At 47.2% G+C, this 18,688-nt stretch overlaps 1 protein-coding gene across 1 annotated transcript in view; it reads right to left on the reverse strand.

Moving 5' to 3' along the window:
* Positions 1–1,562: 1,562 nt before the first annotated feature.
* Positions 1,563–18,688, reverse strand: part of PNPLA1 (patatin like phospholipase domain containing 1) — a 42,669-nt gene continuing 25,543 nt past the window's right edge. Inside the window, exons 3-7 of the mRNA XM_029244393.1 lie at positions 17,892–17,957; positions 16,650–16,859; positions 15,706–15,766; positions 8,640–9,209; positions 1,563–1,591 (exon numbers count right to left, since the gene is read on the reverse strand). Of these exons, the coding sequence (XP_029100226.1) occupies positions 1,563–1,591; positions 8,640–9,209; positions 15,706–15,766; positions 16,650–16,859; positions 17,892–17,957 (936 nt within the window). The remainder of the gene's footprint in view (positions 1,592–8,639; positions 9,210–15,705; positions 15,767–16,649; positions 16,860–17,891; positions 17,958–18,688) is intronic.

Consider the following 18,688-nt stretch of genomic DNA (forward strand, 5'->3'; position numbering starts at 1 on the left):
CACGGTCCTGTTAAATGTAGCTTCCACCCAGGCCTCTGTGCCATAGCCTCCCACCCACCATGGGTTAAATTTGCATGTGTCCTTCTCAAGGGCCACAGTTTAGGGCTGTCTTCCACCCAGTCCACCGGGGTTAGCATTCTAGGATTTGTTAAGCAAATGCATCTGAGGCCTGTGGGCAGCCCAGGCTTCCTTACTGGGTCTGGCTGGAGCTAGAGGTTATCCACACTCTGGGAAGCAGTGAGTTATTATTATTATTTTTTTTTTTTTTTTGCTGTACGTGGGCCTCTCCCATTGCGGAGCACAGGCTCCGGACTCGCAGGCTCAGCGGCCATGGCTCACGGGCCCAGCCGCTCCACGGCATGCGGGATCCTCCCAGACCGGAGCACGAACCCGTGTCCCCTGCATCGGCAGGCGGACTCTCAACCACTACGCCACAAGGGAAGCCCTTTTTTTTTCTTTTCTGGACAGGCTGGGAAAATTGAGGTTAAAGACGTCTTTCTTTTTTTTTAAATAAATTTATTTATTTATATTTGGCTGTGTTGGGTCTTCGTTGCTGCATGCAGGCTTTCTCTAGTTGCAGCGAGCAGGGGCTACTCTTCGTTGCGGCGTGCGGGCTTCTCGTTGCAGTGGCTTCTCTTGTTGCGGAGCACAGGCTCTAGGCGCATGGGTTTCAGTAGTTGTAGCACACGGGCTCAGTAGTTGTGGCTCACGGGCTTAGTTGCTCCATGGCATGTGGGATCTTCCCAGACTAGGGCTTGAACCCAAGTCCCCTGCATTGACAGGCAGATTCATAATCACCGCGCCACCAGGGAAGTCCCAAAGGTATCTTTCTTGTGGACCATTTTCACTTGGGTGTGAAGAGCCGACAGAGCCTGCCCTCATTTGGGCTGGGAAAGGGGAGGGAAGGGGACATAAAGCTTCCCGTTTCCTCTACAACCCTGGGAGGACTCCATGAAGGCCAGGGCTGCCCACTCCACCCAGCTGCACCACATAATCCCTCGGGAGCTTGTAAAGGCTGCATGCCAGATGAGCCCCACCTGCGGACTTCCATGAGTGGCTGAGGTGGAGCCCACTGGTTCCAAGTCAAGCCTTTTGCATGCTGTGTGAACAAAAAAAAGCAACAGAAGAAGATGTGGTCTCTTGACGCCACAGGAAACAGGAAAGAGTGTCCATGGCTCAGCTCTGCCTGACCGCCAACAGTTTTGCCCTGTGGATGAGATCCTGGAGGGCTAGGATCTTGAAGAAGTGAACTCAGGCTAGGTTGGGAGGAAGGCCCAGAGCCCAGCCAGCTGGGAGGAGGCTGTGCTGCTCGCTCTTCAGTGCCCGTCTGCGCTGACGTCCATCTGTCTGTCCAGAGCAGAGTAGTGGAAGGACTGCAGGGAAGCTGGGAGGATGTTTAGACAAGAAGGCTCTTGCCTGGGGGAAGCAGGACCCTCTACACCAACAGGCTTGGTAGTGGGTGGCATGCAGGTCCCCGAAAGGCCTGGGGTGAGAGGAGGGCGTCTGAGAGCAGCGGGGAGAAGCCTTGGCCTTGCGGCCGTCAGGTTCTCTCCCATTCCAGCTCAAGTTTTCTCTCTCAGCTCACAGTTTCCTAGCAAAAGAACACAAATTCATCATTTCTAAGACCTGAATCAGGGACTTCCCTCCCCTTATTTCCACTGAGAACACTCCTCACAGATTTATATGCCTTGGGCATCCTGAGCAAGTAGCCAGGCTAATATGTGGAAATTGGAAAACTCAATTTATACAAAAAGCCAGTTCGAGGGTTCACTTTATTATACAAGGGTCTTTTGCAAAAGGAGGATTCCATTTGCAGAGCAGGAGTTGATAAAAGAGTGTTTGAAATATTATTCGACTTGCCAAAGTCTGGTTGGTATTTGGTTTTGCAGGAAGAGGGAAGAAGTGGAGTGGCCTCCAGAGTGTGGAGGACAGTTGTTCAGACTGCACACTGCCCAAGGGTACACTGCCAATACAAAAGGGTAAGCACTTCACAGACATACTTACATGTCATTCATACAGCTTTCTAGCAGTTGGCAGTCAATTGTTCAAACGAAATCAGTGTATTATGACAACATTCAAGCAGCTGGCAGTCAAGTTCTGAAGGAAGGGGTGCTGTTTTCTCAGTGTACAAGGCATTATATGGGCTAGTGTTGGCCCTGACTATGACCAGGAAGAAGCAGGTGAGGGCAGAAAGGAAGCTGGGGCAACAGGGCTCAGAGGTCACCACAGTATCCTGGGACAGAACAGGCAGTGTCCGGTCTCCAGGGACACACTGGGGAGTTCCACACCTCAGGGCAGCTGTATTCCTTGATCCGGCTGGGATGAGGTCTGTAGGTGACCCAAACTGTCTTGGAAGTGGAGAGCAGAGAGGAGTCGAGTGGGCAGGGAGCAGACCTTGATGTGAGAAGTTGAGGTTAAGCACATGTGAGGGGAAATGAGACAAAAAGGAGCAATTGGAAGCCCTGATTTCCAAGCCCTCCTCCACCTGCTGTGTGACCCTGGGCAAGTCACTTGCACCCTCTGGGAAACTGCAGGAAGACACCTGAAGAGCTCATCTTGGAGAAATGTTGGGATGTGGACTTGCACATTCTTGGATAATTTTCAAATCTGACTGTGTCATTCTGTTGTTTAAATCCTATGATGACTCCCCAGTAACAAAGGTGAAGTTCAATCTCATTAGCTTGGCACTTAAGCCAGCCTGACCTACCCCCTGCCATGTTTCCAAGTGCACCTCCAGGCCTCTCCTGCCCAAATGGAGGAACTAGACTAGACTCTGTGACTTCTGATTCTCACTCCAGTGCTCCTTCTACCCCAGGAGACTGTACCACTTGGTCAACATCAAGATTCTGGTGACAGACGATCTGGATTCAGATCCTGGCTCTGCCATCTACCAACTGTGTGACTTTGGGCATGTTACTTAACCTCTCTGTGCCACAGTGCTTGGAACATAACTACTCTATAAGTTTTAGCCATTATTAAATTCACCTTTGAATTAGTAACTTTTAATAAGTTACTAATTCCATAGTAACTCAAAGGAGGGGCTCTTTAATGGTGGAAATTTGGGGAGTCTGACAGACTTGGCAGCAATTAGAAGGATGTGGGTAGCAATCAGCAAGATGGACCTCCTCCTTTTCCATTTGTAGCCTGTAGGCAGTCTCTCAACTTCTCAATCTGTCTCTCTACTTTGAGGTCAGTTACACAACCTGAGTCCGATGACCAGCAGAGGATAAGACTAGCAGAGGAAAGCTAGGCTGATATATATATCTAGCCATGCTCCAGGAGAAGGGCATATCTGGCATTACTGCTGGTCCTGGAAATAAAAGGGACAGGGAGCAGACTTGACCCCAACCTGTAGCCTAAGCAGAGCTATCCCAGCCAACTCATAGCCCTATGAAAGAGAAAAAAATAAATAAATGTTTGTTTTGTAATCCACTGAGATCTTGGGAGAAGAGGGTCATTTGTTATACAGCATTATCATAGCAGCAATAATTGACTAATACAACCCACACCAGAGTATGGATTTGAACTTCTAATTTAAAACATACACACACACACACACACACACACACACGCATATTAATGTATGGGAGATTTACCCTGAGCTTTTATTCTAGACTCTTTCCTCTGCTGGGACAGATATCAGCTGGGGACCAGGAATTTACACAGGACTAGCCTGTGGATGTGACAATGTCTCTGTGATTGTAGTTTTGGAACAGACCTTTCCTCTTCCTGGACCACTCCTACCTCTCTATGCCTAATATTTTTAAGCCTTTTTTCCCTGCCCACTAACCTTGTATTTGAACTCAAAGCATGGAATTGCTTAAAATCAATTGGTAAATTGCCCCCAAGCAGTTTCATAACCTGTTCTACAAAGGAGCACTGCACACAGGATGTGTGACCCACTGATAACAGTGTTTTCCACAGCTTATGAATGTTGTTTTGTTTGTTTTTTTATCACAGCCTGCTTCTTTATAAAGCACCTTGATTCCTAGAAGTTTATCAACCAAGGTAGCTCTGGCTGAACTGCACAGTTCCCAGTGCTCTGATGTATGGGAAGAGGCCTGGCTCTGAAATCAAAGACCCGAGTCTGGACCTGGCTTCCAGAGGGCACTCCTAGCTGCAGGGAAGCTTCCCCACACCCATGGCAGACCTGCCTACATCCTCATGACCAAACCTGACCCTGAGCTTCTAGAGAGAGACTCAAAGTTCAGGGAAGTTTTGGGGATGGAGACCAAGGAACAGAGTGGGACTAATCCCAGGCAGCCATGATCCTACAAACCCCAGAAACCACCAACTGCCCTCTGGGTCCTACACCTTTGCTGCCCATTCTTTAATCCAGAAAGTGGCACGTAGGTCTGCCCTACTTCCTGCAGAAGCTTTGAATTTCCTCCTCACCATACTGCTTCCTACCACCTACCAAGTACCTACTTGCCCAGATTTTGCAGTGGGCCTATGGCTGCCAGGGTGAGCCTCTGACCCTCATCTACCTGATACATCCCTGTGCCTACCCAGGGACTCCCACCCAGGACTGGATGTCTCATAGAAAGAGTTAGAAATTTTTCCAACCAATTAAAGCTTGAAGCAAATTAAATAGCAAGGTCTGTTCCATTCAGAGAATACTTCAATAATCCTGTGAAATAACTGTAGATGATACCTGGCTTGATTTGGGTTTGAGGCTGGCATTTTGAATTTGTGAGTGTGTATGTATATATGCATGTGCCTTTAAAAACAATTTTATGGTTCAGTAAAAAAATTAAGACTTGGTTTATATGGGGCTCACAGTTTGGCAAATTAGTTGGTTTTACTCTTGTCTTTGGTCTAAAGTTCAACTTTGGGGTAAATTCTTGAAAGTTTGGGATCAAGTTGAATTCATCTTTGATATCCCCAGAACCCAGAAGAGTGCTTGGCACTTAGTAGGTGCTCAGTGAAGGTTGACTGATTAAATCAACAACAGTCTAATATAGTCAAAAGCTATATAAGAAGCAGGCCTACATTGGTCAGGACCGTTAGCTGTAGGTTGGCAACAGTTAGGAACGCTACCTGTTGAGTCACATGAGCGCCCACCTGTTTGTTTGTTTAATATTTATTTATTTATTTGGCTGCGTCGGGTCTTAGTTGCAGCACGCGGGATCTTTGTTGAGGCATGTGGGATCTTTCGTTTCTGTGTGTGGGCTTCTCTCTAGTTGTGCCTCAGGCCCTGTTCTCTGCAACTGTGGCCATAGAAAAACTCAGCCACTGCCAGAGCTACCCCAAGGCAGGAAGGGATGAGGTTGGGGGGCAGAAATACCCTTGATTCACCCTCTGATCTCCTGCTGCTGCATTCCACTGGCTAACCCCACTGGCATTCAGTCAGCAAAGGAGTCTGGGTATTGCGGTTCCCAGAGAGGAAAAAACAAACAAACAAAACAAACAAACAAGAAACAGCTCCCCAGGCCCTCTCCCAGTCACTGCAAAGACAATAATGGAGTACATGTTAAACAACCCAGCAACCCAGACAGTTGGTGCGCGTTAGGAAAAAAGATTTTCTGGGGACAATCTACAACATAGGAATATTAGCCCTCTTTTTATGCTGATAGAAAATAATTTGGATTAAGGGAAGTTTTTGGTAGAGTCTCTTAACTTATACTGTGCAGGATCCACCAAAGGCTAGAATGTAGCATGCCTGCCAGCTCTTTTGAACAGAGACATCAACAGAGAGTCAGATACGAGGAGGGGTACACACTCTCCCACTGCGTTTAGAGAAGGTGCATTCCCCAGTGTGCACAGCAGGGACTGGGGGGAATGACACTGTCAGTATGAATAGGCTCATATCCCACACGTTGCCATCACTGAGGAAGAGAGAAGAGGGAGTGGTGGTCTGCGAACGGTAAGGGGATGGACTGAAATCACATCCAGAAAAGTAACTCAGTGCTCCTTGGGCAGCTAAAGAGATGGAAAATATCACTCAGCTGGGCCCTCTCCCCTGACCAAAGGAAAGAACATGTTCCCAATTGAGGAGACACTTACATTGCATAAGGCTTGCTCATGGTTTCCTTCACATTAGCCAGAGGCACAGTGTGTTTGGAATTTGAAGAAGCACAGGGAGCTACAGCCAAAAATGAAAATATAGGAGACATGAGTGAGATGGGGTTGGGGAGGAGTACTTAGCCATTTTTGAAATAACAATAGGAAGTAAGTGAAATGTTCAGAAACAGTAAAGAACTTTTACTCTCAAATTCTCGTATTTGGGACCAGAATCATGTTGTTGGATTTGACTGAGATCCAGGGCAGTGACATCTGCAGAAGGTCTGAAGCTAACCCTTGATATAATATTATCAGCAATTCCCTCATAAAAAGCAGCCAGTTGTGTCAGGGAAAGTTTTCAAGAAAATTCCCCATAGGGGTCTAAACCTTCTAGCATCTGCTTTATGTAATGCTTTTGTCTTTTTTGCTGGAATAGGAAATACAAATAGTTTCATGACCATTGTTCTTAAGTAAGCTCTCTTTTCTTTTGTGGTTGTTTTTTTTTTTTTTTTTGGCTTGCGGGATCTTAGTTCCCCAACCAGGGATTGAACCTGGGCCCACGGCACTGAAAGCCTACGTGCTAACCACCGGACCACCAGGGAATTCCCTTAAGTAACCTCTTTGCATGTTTCTGATGAGTAGGGGGATATATAACACATGAATATTAATATGTAATTATGTAATACATGTAAATAAAAATAATATAGAATAAATTAATAACTTCCTCTTCTGAACTTCTTTCATTTGGGGACCTGCTGGATATCCCTCACTCTCCCAAATCTATTTGTGGCTCCTTTGTTTATGGATTTTCCTGGGACTTTCTGCAGCACCTGCCGCCCCCAACAACAACATGGCCACTGCCAAACAACTGCTAACATGAACCCCTGGGGCTCCACTCTGCCCAATTCCTACAGGTGGCCTAGGGTGTCACTGCTAAGACCAGCTGGAGGCTCCAACAGGATTGCCTCAGCCTCAGCACTACCGACGCTAAGGGCCAGGCAATTCTTTGTTATAGGGGTTGAGCACTGCAGGATGTTTAGCAGCATCCCTGGCCTCTCCCAACTAGACATTACCCACTTGGTGACAACCAAAAATGTCTCCAGATGTTGCCAAATGTCTCCTGGGGGGTAATATGGCCCGCAGTCGCAAACCACTGGGCTATCCATACCCTCTGTCCACCCCCAATATAAGTAAGGAACGCCAGCTCTGGGTCCAGGAGTTCTCAGTCCCCTGAAGATGGCTGCCTTTAAGCACAGGTGCAATAAAATTAAAAAAATGCATTTCATGTAACAGGGAAGAAGGCAGCAGGTGAAAGACTTTGAACAATTTTCTGACTCTTAATGTTCTGACAGTTTTGTCTCATTGTTAAAAGAATCAAAGTGAACCTATTCAAAAAAAAAAAGAAAGAAAGAAAAGAAAAGAAAAACAAAAAAAAGACAAAGTGAACCTATTCCAGAGAAAGGAGGGTCACTCCTGACTCAGGGCAGATCCACAAAGAATGCAACCTTGCTAATCTGTGCTACTGTTTATCGTAATAACTATGGAAGCTTGGCTGGTGGACCATGAGGACCCTACAACCTGGCTTCGGTCCATCATTTGGGCCCCTCTCCCTTGGTCCCCACACAGACCACCCACAGTGGCCAAACAGGTATCCTCTTCATCCTGAATGTACCTTGCACTTTCCTTCTCTGCACCTGAGCCTCTGGAATAAACAAAATCTGAAATGTTCTTTCTACTCTGTCGTATCCCACAAACCACAATTGTCAAAATCTTGCCCATTTCAAATCACCTGTCACCTCCAAGAAGCCTTTCTTATCTCCCCAGAGAGATGTAATCTTATTCTCTATTAATACCCTCAACACTGTTTTTGTTAGTTATATAGTACTTAAGAATTCCTTTTGCTTTTTTGAGGTTGGTATCCATGCCATTCCCTCTGCAAAGAGCTGTTCATCTTTGCAGCCCCCAGCGGGGTGCTTCACCTGTAGTAAATAACCAGTTTTTTAAAATACTATTTACAATCCATAATGGACTAGTGCTTTTGTGAAATACAATATAAATGAATTAGTAGGAAAATGACCAAGCTCTTGGATGTCATAGCTCTACTGTATTGCTATAAACATTTCTAAATGCTTGCTCTCACTTTCTGTACTTATTTCATTGTGAACTAGTACCAAATAATTCAGGGACTGGCACTGGTCCACAGACCCCTTCTTGAGCAGCATTGCCCTGGCACAGCAGCTTTCACAATAAAAAATCTACTAGAATAGCCGCTCTCAAATGTGGAGGGCTTGTAAAAAATGCAGACAGCTGGGTCCCATCCCTAGAATTTGTGGTTTAGTAGGTATGTGGTAGGGCCTGAGAATGTTCACTTCTAACAAGTTCTCAGGTGGTGCTATTGCTGCTAGTTGGGGAGCACACTTTGAGAATCACTGGACTAAAGAAGAAAAAAAAACAAATGTCAAGTACACTGCCCTCTCGTGGTGGTCTGTCCTCATAGCAAGTAGAGCCGCTAAAGTTACGGGCTAACTTCACCAATGCATCCCTCTAAAGCAAATGTTATCAGCAGCCATGTCGTTACACACTTGCCAACGGGCTCCAGACATGAGGAAGCTGTGAGAAGCCAGAAGGGTCCATACCTTGGGGCTGTTCTGGGCCCAGTTCCTCCACAGGTGGCTGTGCAGGTGATGCTGAAGAAGAACATTGGGGCAATGTTGGAGATGTGCCCACAGCGGAAGGCCCCAGGGACGCCCTGGATGACATAGATGACTGGGGGGGTGGGGATCTGGGTGGCGATCCAGTCAGTTGTACCTGCTGTGATGGTGATACGGGTGACAGCCCAGGTGTTGAGCTGGGGAGGAAGTGCACAGCTGGGAGTGATACAGGTGGCAAGTCAGTTGGAGAATGTGATGGTGATGAGGCCAGTGGCGATGCAGGTGGTGAAACAGGTGACTCCACAGGCCACTCACATGTGGATTCAGGTGTCTGCACAGGTGGGGACAGAGGTGGACCACGGCCACCTTTTCTTTCTCCTTTGGGAACCCATTGTGTGTGAAGTTGTCTGGATTCTTCTGGACTGGCCCGCTCTGTTTGGAGGCTTGGTTGACAGTGTTCAGGGCACTCATTGCCAAGGGCGAGTTCTATCTGGCAGTACACTTCTACCCAGGGGAAAATCACTCTCTTGGAAGGAGAATTAAGGTAAGCAGCATCTAGGAAAAACAGTAGCATGGGGTCACAGGTGGCATTACTAATCCCTGGCATCAGCAGAGTATTTGCAAAAAATGGTTTCCCAAATTATTCTCATAAACAAGATTAGTGCTTTTCATTGTTTTTGTTCTGTTTTTGCTGCGCTGCACAACTTGCAGGATCTCAGTTCCCCGATTAGGGATTGAACTCCAGCAGCGAAAGCCTAGAATTCTAACCACTAGGCCACCAGAGAACTCCTGGATTAGTGCTTTTCAATGGTCTTTCTTTACTTACTTGAATTTATATTGAATATCTGATTGTGTTTTTTTTTTTTTGCGGTATGCGGGCCTCTCACTGTTGTGGCCTCTCCCGTTGCGGAGCACAGGCTCCGGACGCGCAGGCTCAGTGGCCATGACTCACGGGCCCAGTCGCTCCGCGGCATGTGGGATCTTCCCGGACCGGGGCACGAACCCATGTCCTCTGCATCGGCAGGCGGACTCTCAACCACTGCGCCACCAGGGAAGCCTTCTGATTGTGTTTTGATCCACTTATTCAATGGATACTTATTGAGCATCTAATATGTGCCAGGCGTTATACCAGGCACTGAGGAGTTGAAGGAGACAAAAATAGGCCTCTTGGAGCTTATAGTCTAGCCTGGGGGCAGGCACTAACCACGCCCATAACCTCAAGTTTTAACCAAGACAAGTGCTAGGAAGTGAAGAATGTGGTACTAGGAGAGACGGGAGCAGGAAGGGCTTCCCAGAGGGAGTGACGTTTGAGCTGAGACGTGACAGGGGAGGGGTCCAGGGGGTGGTCAGGGTGGGATGAGGAGGAGCATTCCAGGCAGAGCGAACAGCACACACAAGGGTCACAGGTTCGGGGGAGCAGCAAGAAGCCAAGGCCCTGCGAGGTCAGTGTAGGTGGAAGAGGGGTGGGCATACTTGTGGTGGGACATGGGGCTAAGGAGACCACAGGGGCCAGACCATGCAAGGGCTTACAGGCGGCATCAAAGACCCTTGGTTTGGGCTGCCCTGGTGGCGCAGTGGTTGAGAGTCCACCTGCCGATGCAGGGGACACGGGTTCGTGCCCCAGTCCGGGAAGATCCCGCATGCTGCGGAGCGCCTGGGCCCATGAGCCATGGCCACTGAGCCTGTGCGTCCGGAGCCTGTGCCCCACAACGGGAGAGGAAAAAAAAAAAACTTCTCCTTTTCAGAAGACACTGTTAAGGAGTTGAAAAGAGAAATCACAGACTGCGGGAAAATATTTGCAAATCATATTTCTGATAAAGGGCATTTATCTAGAATACATAAAAGCTCTTAATAAGAAAACAAACAATTCCATTTTTTAAATGGGCAAAAGATGGGAATTCCCTGGCAGTCCAGTGGTTAGCACTCTACGCTTTCATTGCTGAGGAACCAGGTTCTATCCCTGGTTGGGGAACTAAGATCCCACAAGCTCCCATAAGCTGTGTGCAGTGCAGCCAAAAAAATAAAAATAAAAATAAATGGGCAAAAGAGTCAATTGAAAGGGCTCCCAATGGCCAAAGGTGGAACACTTTGAGTAAGAAAATAAATAAAGTAGGACTGAGTAATAACCCACAGTATAAAATAAGTATCAACGAGTCCATACTAATATAAACAAATGATTGAATAGGTAAACAAATGATTGAATAGGCGGAGAAAGAGACACATCTCTCATGATGAAGAATTCCCAATAATTTCTGTAGATACTCGGCCCTTAAGGAAGTGGAGAATAACTCCCTACTTCTTAGTGACTTCCTTCCAAAGAGCACAGTATGGAAAGGAAGAGTAGATTTACAGTGGAAAAACCCGACAAACACCACCTCACAGCATGCACCCTTGATACAACGTGATGAGAATGGCACTTTGCCTCTGTGGTCTTTCCCCCGCAAACCCACAACCCCAGTCTAATCATGAGAAAAACACCAAGCAAATCCCAACCGAGGGACATTCTACAAACTATCTGGCCAGTAGGTCATTAAAAACAAGGAGAGTCTGAGCAACTGTGACAGACAAGAGGAGCCTAAGGAGACAGCACAACTAAATGTGATGAGGGATCCTGAATGGGATCCTGGGTCAGAAGAAGGACATTAGGTAAAAACTAAGGCAATCTGAATAAAGTATGGACTTTAGTTCATAACGATTTATCAACATTGGTTCACTAATTGTAAACAATATACTATACTATGCACCAAATGATTTGTGTACCATGCTATAACATCTAACAAGTGTGAGACCTAAAACAATAGGGAAACCTAGATGTGGAGTCTATGGAAACTCTCTGTACTATTTTCACAGTTTTTCTGTAAATCTAAAATGATTCTAAAAAATAAAGCCTATTCAAGGTCTAGGGGAAAATGGGCAAAAGAGTTGAACAGACACTTCACCAAAGAATATATTTGAACAACTAATAAGCCAAGGAAAAGATGCTCAGCATCATTAGTCATTAGGGAAATGCAAATTAAAACCACAGTAAGATACTACCACATACCTATTAGAACGGCTAATATTAAAAAGACTGACCATACCAAGTGTTGGTGAGAATGTGGGGAAACTGGAATTCTCATTCACTATTGGGAATGTAAAATGGTACAACCACTCTAGAAAACAATTTGGTAACTTCTTAAAAAGTTAGACATACATTCTGGGTATGTTTCTCAGTACGTACATATCCAAAAGTATTGAAAATAGGATCTCGAAGAGATATCTGCACACCCATGTTCATTGCAGTATTATTCTCAATAGCCAAGAGGTGGAAGCAACCCAAATGTCCACTGACGAATGAATAGATAAAGAAAATCTGCTCTATATACACGATGGAATATTATTTAGCCTTAAGGAAGGAAATCCCGTCAGATGTTACAACATGCATGAATCTTGAGGACATTATACATGAAATAAACCAGTCACAAAAAGACAAATACTGTTATGATTCCACTTACATGAGGTACCTAAAGTATTCAAACTCATAGAAATAGAATAGTGGTTGCCAGGGTCTAGGGGGTGGCTGAAAAGGAGAGTTGGTTAATGGGTGTAGAGTTTCATTTTTGCAAGATGGAAAAGTTCAGGAGATTGGTTGCACACCAGTGTATGTTTAACACTACTGAATTGTACACTTAAAATGGCTAAGATGGTAACTTTTATATTATGTGTGTTTTACTACAATTAAATACATTACATTTTATATTAAAATATTATATGTTATACATATATTTGTAGACATATACACATTACATAATAAACATGCATCCACCATATGATCGGGTCATTCCATTCCTGGGTATTTACCCAAGAGAAATGAAAGCATTTGTCCATACAGAACTTCATGCATGAATGTACATAGCAGCTTTATTCATAACAGCCCCAAATTGGATACAACTAAAATGCCCATTAACAGGTGAATGGATAAATGAACTGTGGTATATTCATTGATACAGTGGATTGGAACGCAAAAAGGAATGAACTATTTATACCATGCAATGACATGGGTGAATCTCAGAATAATTATGCTGAGTGAAAGAATGCAGACAAAAAAGAGTTCATACTATAAGAGTTCATCTATCAAAAACTCTAAAAATGCAAATTAATCTATAATGACAGAAAAACATCAGGGTTTGCTTGGGGATGGTGGGATGAGGGAAGGTGGGAGGGATCCCAAAGGGGCATGAGGAAACTTCAGGCATCATGGATTGTTCCCTATCTTGATTGTCGTGCTGGTTTCGCAGGTGTGTGTGTCTGTGTCTGTGTGTCTGTGTCTGTGTCAAAACTCACCCAATTGTGAGTGAGAGGAAGGGAGGGAGGAAGGTCAGTTTGGCCGGGCATGGCTGGATATGGGATGGATATTTCAGACATGGCATCCTCTGAGCTCCAACCTCACCATGTACATGTGTCTGTGTGGGGAATGTGGATTTTCAAGGATGCCAGCAAGCAGTGTCCTTCCCTTTGGTAGAAGGCTGCTGTCAGGGGAGGCCAAGAGTGGAGAGGGAGGCTCACCTGGTGGCAGGAAAACTAGGTAGATGTGAACCCTTAGGAGGGAGGAGAAAGAGGATGCCAGGATGTGAGCTGAGGGTGACACCTTGCACCCTTGCACACCTTGCAGGTATGGCTTCCTACCTGAGCTGACCCCCTTTCAGAAAGCAGGCAGGAGGCTGGAGCAGACTTCCGTTTTCCGTTCCCAGATGGTAGGTGGGGATTTCTCAGGCTATGTCAGTATTTCCTGCTTGCATCTGGTGCCGGGAGAAAACTCTAGGCCCACCAAACCCAAGAGGATTTAGGTGCTGGAGCTGAAACTTGCACTGAGAAAGCCACGCACACATTTGCAAATTGGGAGAGGAAGCAAAAACAGCTGGCAGCCAGCACGAGTTTTTTTCTCCCTTATGAGTTGTGTCTGTTCCTACTTGGAGTGATTCCAGGGCCATTGGGAAAAACCTGCCATCCTCCATATACTGCCCCAATTCAGGAGTGGATGCCTGCAATGCTACTATTAGAGTTTCATCCTTGGGTTTAAGACTGCCGTTCATACCCGTGAAAATGTCCACACCAGCTAAGGGTGGGAGCGGGGAGGGTGAGAGGGTAAGGGGCTACTGAGAGACGGGGGAGACTAGAGATGCTTAACAGCCCACGTTGTAAGTCTTCCCAGGGCTTGCCCTGAGAGGAAGAGAAAGGAAAAGTTCTAGGCGAGAGACAGGTATGGAGGCAGCCAGGTAGCCAGGATGCAATCTGAGGTGTAGCGGGATTTCCTGGGGCAGGCAATTGGTGTCTGCTCCGAGATCCAAGAACCAAATCAGGGGCTCCCCAAACCTCAAGCCCTCGATATACACCATCACTGAGGAAAGAATGGAGGGGCTCCCCACCTGGGGCAGAAAGGACCACAGGCCCTAGCCAGACCCTCCTATTCCCTAAGCTCTGTAGGTGAGACCTCATCTCCACCACCACCCCCCCCCCTCAGGTCATCCTCCTTTAGGACACTGGGGGCTCGGCTTCACAGCTGTCACCTGTGAAAATGTGGAAGATGGGGCAGTTGTCAGAGGACAGTCAGGGTTAGGAGGAGTCTGTCTGCAGAGAGGTCAGAGGGGGCAGTGGACTGGATTGACCGTGGCTAGGAATAAAACTCAGAGGTAGGTTCCACCATCAGCCACCTTGTACAGATGAGAAAACAGGCCCCAGGAGATGAATTACTTGCTCAAGGTCACATAGTTGGTGTGTCAAAAACCAGGATCTAAACCCTTTTTACAGATTTGGAACTAAGACTCAGAGAGGGAGAGTGATTTCCTGGAGCTCACACAGCTTGGGGGATGGGGATCCTGGCCCAGGGCTACTTGCCTCCAGAGCCACATTCTCTCCATCCTGTGCTCCTGCTCCCTACCCCACTAGTCGGAAGAATGGACCCAGGAGAAAGTAAAGAGTTAGGACAGCGGAGCTTAGGAAAGCAGGAAGCAATTATTTGGCTGCACCACGCAGCATGCAGGATCTTAGTTCCTCAACCAGGGATTGAACCTGCACCCCCTGCAGTGGAGGCACGGAGTCTTAATTGCTGGACTGCCAGGGAAGTCCCAGCAGGAAGCAATTTTGAAGAAAAAAAGTGTACATATCCTACGAGAAAAACCTCATTCAACCCCTTAATCTCACTCCTTAAGTATATTTTTTAAACTACATACACAAAAAGTTCACCACAGCATTGTTTATAATAGTGAACATTTGGAAACCCAAGAATGATCAAAGTATTCTGTACAACTGTGATGGAATATTATACAGGTGCCAAAAAGCCAGTTACAAAGACCATATGGCAACATGGAAAAAAATTTATTATATAACATTAAGTAAACCCTTTGATCCAGAAATCCCCTTTTTCTGGAAATATGCTCTATGGAATTAATTCTAAATATAGAAAAGCATTTTTTCTTTCCTTTTAACAAATATGTTTGCATGGCCTTCATGGAGTTAGCGTGTGTAGTGTATGCCTTTGGAATCTTCCTCCCACCCAGATAATACACAGAGGATACACAGGGGTGGGACCATGCTTTCCAAACCAACTTAGGGCAAGGGCTCTTCTCTCTCATTTGTTGATCTATATGTCACTCAAAAGTCTCACACAAACATAAACTAGTCACATCTAGTTCTACATTAACAATACTGTTTCATTGGAAAGAGAATAAAATGCAAGAAAATGTAATGATATGAGAATGGAATGCTCCAGGGAGATACGAGCTATGTATTTCCTAAGCATAGTTTTTAAATTCAGAAATACATTTGTACAAAAGCCCTAGACACTGTCCCATCAGTTAACCTAAAGCCCCTTTTCCACAGTGGTCCTAATTTCTGGCCACAGTAACATCTGGACAATGAAGGCTGTCAGGTCCCTGTGCCCATTTCCAGCTCTCCTGGGTGAAGAGCACCTCCAGTTCACAAACTGGGGGGAAATGCTCCTCTATCTAGCCCTTCTACTTCCTGTCTTTGCCCCACTTTCCTCCTCTTCCTCGGGGCACCACATAGTACTTACTCAGCCGCCTCAAGTACGAAACAGCATCTTCGTACCCTCTGTAGTAATAATTGTGCAGGATCTGCAAGGAGGGGCACCAGGAAAATAACTAAGGCTGTAGCAACAGAGAGACCCATAGTCCCCTCTTCCAAAGCAGTTACTTTCATTGCTCTTGAGCTTTATATGATGAGCTTTTCAAAATGTGCCCATCCTTCAGTACCTGCTAAGAACAGCTGATCATCAGCTTCCCCTGGGCCGGAGAGGGTGCGATGTTTATGGTAGAACCAGAGAAGGTGCATTTGGACAGCATAAAGAGCAGCATTTGGAGACTGGGCTCAAATCCCAGTGCTGCCACTTACTGGCTGGGTGGCTGGGTGAATGTAACCTCTCACAGCCTCAGTTTCTTCACTTGTAAAATGGGAATAAAACAGTATCTATCACAGAGGATGCTGGAGGATTACACCAGATATTGCCCACAATGCCTTTTCTGTAAAAGGCCAAACAGTAAATATTTGGGGCTTTGTAGGCCACCTATAGTCTCTGTCACTTCTTCTTCTTCTTGTTGTTTTTTTTTTTTTTTTTAAACAATGCTTTAAAAATAGAAAGTCCATTCTTAGCTCACAGGCTGTATAAAAACAAGTCATATGCTGGATTTGGCCCCTGGGCCATAGCTTGTTGAACCCACATTGTATGTCAAAATGGGAGAGTTCAGCCAACATTGCTATCAGTGGTTCTGAGATCATCTCATTTTACAGGGGAGAAAACTGAGGTTGGGAGCACTTAGGGCCCTTGTTCAAGGTCACATACCCAGCTGGCAGCAAGGCCGGGATACAGCTTTAGGAGGAAGTTTAAGGGATCATTTGAGATGGACTGAATGGGCCTCATTGGCTCCCCCATCCCACTCCAGACCCCATCACCCTTTCCGGCTCTCCTTGCCCATCCCCCAGGTCCCTCCTGTCTCTTACCACCAGGTCTGGGGGGAACAGGGCATGGGTCATCCTGGTGATGTTCTCCAGGGAGAACTGGAAAGAGCAGTTGAACATGAGGAAGTCACAGAAGATGGCGGGGCAGTCCCGCGGGCAGATGTCCTGCTGACCACTGAAGGTGGAGATGGTGATGGAGTCCGTCCAGAAGGAGCAGGGCTGCATGCCCGAGAAGGCCCCGTCGATGTACCGCTGCAGGGCGGAGGGGGGAGGCAAAGTGAGAAATGCTCATCTGGGGTCATAGGTCCTCTCCCCCACTCAGGGAGAGCAAAGAAATGGGTCCCTTGGGAGAAGCTTTGACGCCAAGGTCCGGGGGCATCCATACCCTGGATGAAGCAGGAACGAATGCTTCCCTGTCACGTTACCCCTCGTGGAGTCCCTCAACAGCTGAGGGCAGGGCCGGGGAAAGGAGCTCATCCACAGGGCCTTTTGAGAAGGTGCACATGTGGTGGGTCTGAGCAGGTTGTGAAATCGCCCTCCTCCAGACTGCCCTGGGTCCAAGCTGCCCCCCTCTGTTGAGGTCAGACACCCTCAACACCCTCCAGAGCACCCCTGACCACCCTGTGTCCACCCTCAAGTCCCTTCCCCTCTTGGGGCTTCTGTTTCCTCGGCTGTGAACAAAGGATCACAGATGCTGAGGCTCTAACCCTCTGGGTGCCTGCGAATTAAATGACTGACAGGCAATACAGGGGTCCATCTACTAGCTGATTCAATGAATGGCAGGCAATACAGGGGTCCATCTACTAGCTGATTCAATGAATGGCAGGCAATACAGGGGTCCATCTACTAGCTGATTCGTAATCTCCGGACCTCATTTTCTCTATACGTAAAATGAGGAGAGGGCACGGGTTAAATCTTCCTACTCAGAGTGCTGTCCGTGGACCAGCAGCACTGGCGTCCGCTGAAGTTGATTAGAGGTACAGAATCTCAGACCTACCGGATTTTCCTACTGGGGAAATCTGGCAAACCTGTGGAAACTTGACTTGTTGGGTTCAGTAATGTGTTGGTGAGTCCAGAGAGAAGCCCAACTTAGGGGGAAAAGTTCTTCTTAAAGCCCCAGAAATCTATCTACGCTGGGAATTCTGAGTAGGAAACCACAAGGACCTTTTCAATTCTTGGTCTTCCCACTGAATTCTGAGACCATTCCTCCCAAATGTGGGTCACAGGGGCCCTGAGGCACCCCTGGATCCCAGCTCACCCGCCCTCCCACACTGAGGTACTTACCACACCGCGGTAAGTTGGAGGAATGAGGCCGCAGTACACAGGGACAAAGCAGCTGCAGTACAGGGCCTGTGGGGGAGAGGACAGGGTTGAGATGCCCAAGGCCTGGGGGCTGGGTGGGGAGGGATCACCTGCGGGCATCTGGGACACTGTCAGCCTGGCCCTTCTTAAACCCAAGGTGGAGTCACTGCCCTGGGAAGTGGAGCCCCAGGTTCAGCTCCTGGCTGGATCCTTGGTAACCTACTTGGTCAGGCTGGGCCGGATGTCTCAGTTTTAAAGGGAGAGAGTGGCCTCAATGATCTGCAGGGCTCCTTCTAACACCAAATTTCCATGAATCCAATGGGATTCAAAAACCATTAATGTGTGTCTGGCCTGGGCCTGGAATCAAAGGAGGGTGAGATGCCCACACTTGGGAATGCTCAGAGGGGGACCAAGCAATTAGGTGACAGTACATGGGGTGACAGGTGCTGTGATGGAGGTAAGCATGGGCATCGTGGTCCCAAAGAAGAAGCACCCAACCCAGGGGTTGCAAGGCAGGCAGGTGATGAAGGAAAGTTCCCTGGCAGGAGTGACTGGAGTCTCACCAAGCAGGTGAAGTGGGGTGGGAAGGAGGGAAGGGCATCCGGCACGAGGCAGGAGGCACGGCAGGTGCCGACACAGAGGCCTGCTTTGTGTGATTTGCTCTGGTTGGCATGGGTAAGAGTGGGAGGTGGTGGGAGAGGGCTGGGGAGAGAAAAGTCTTGAAGAGCTGGGTGCTAATAAACCCAGGGGACATGAGGTAGCTGGAGGAGGTATCCATG

This window comes from Monodon monoceros, unplaced genomic scaffold (assembly GCF_005190385.1).
Source record: "Monodon monoceros isolate NGI ecotype Baffin Bay Population unplaced genomic scaffold, NGI_Narwhal_1 Super_Scaffold_3, whole genome shotgun sequence".
Taxonomy (NCBI): domain Eukaryota; kingdom Metazoa; phylum Chordata; class Mammalia; order Artiodactyla; family Monodontidae; genus Monodon; species Monodon monoceros.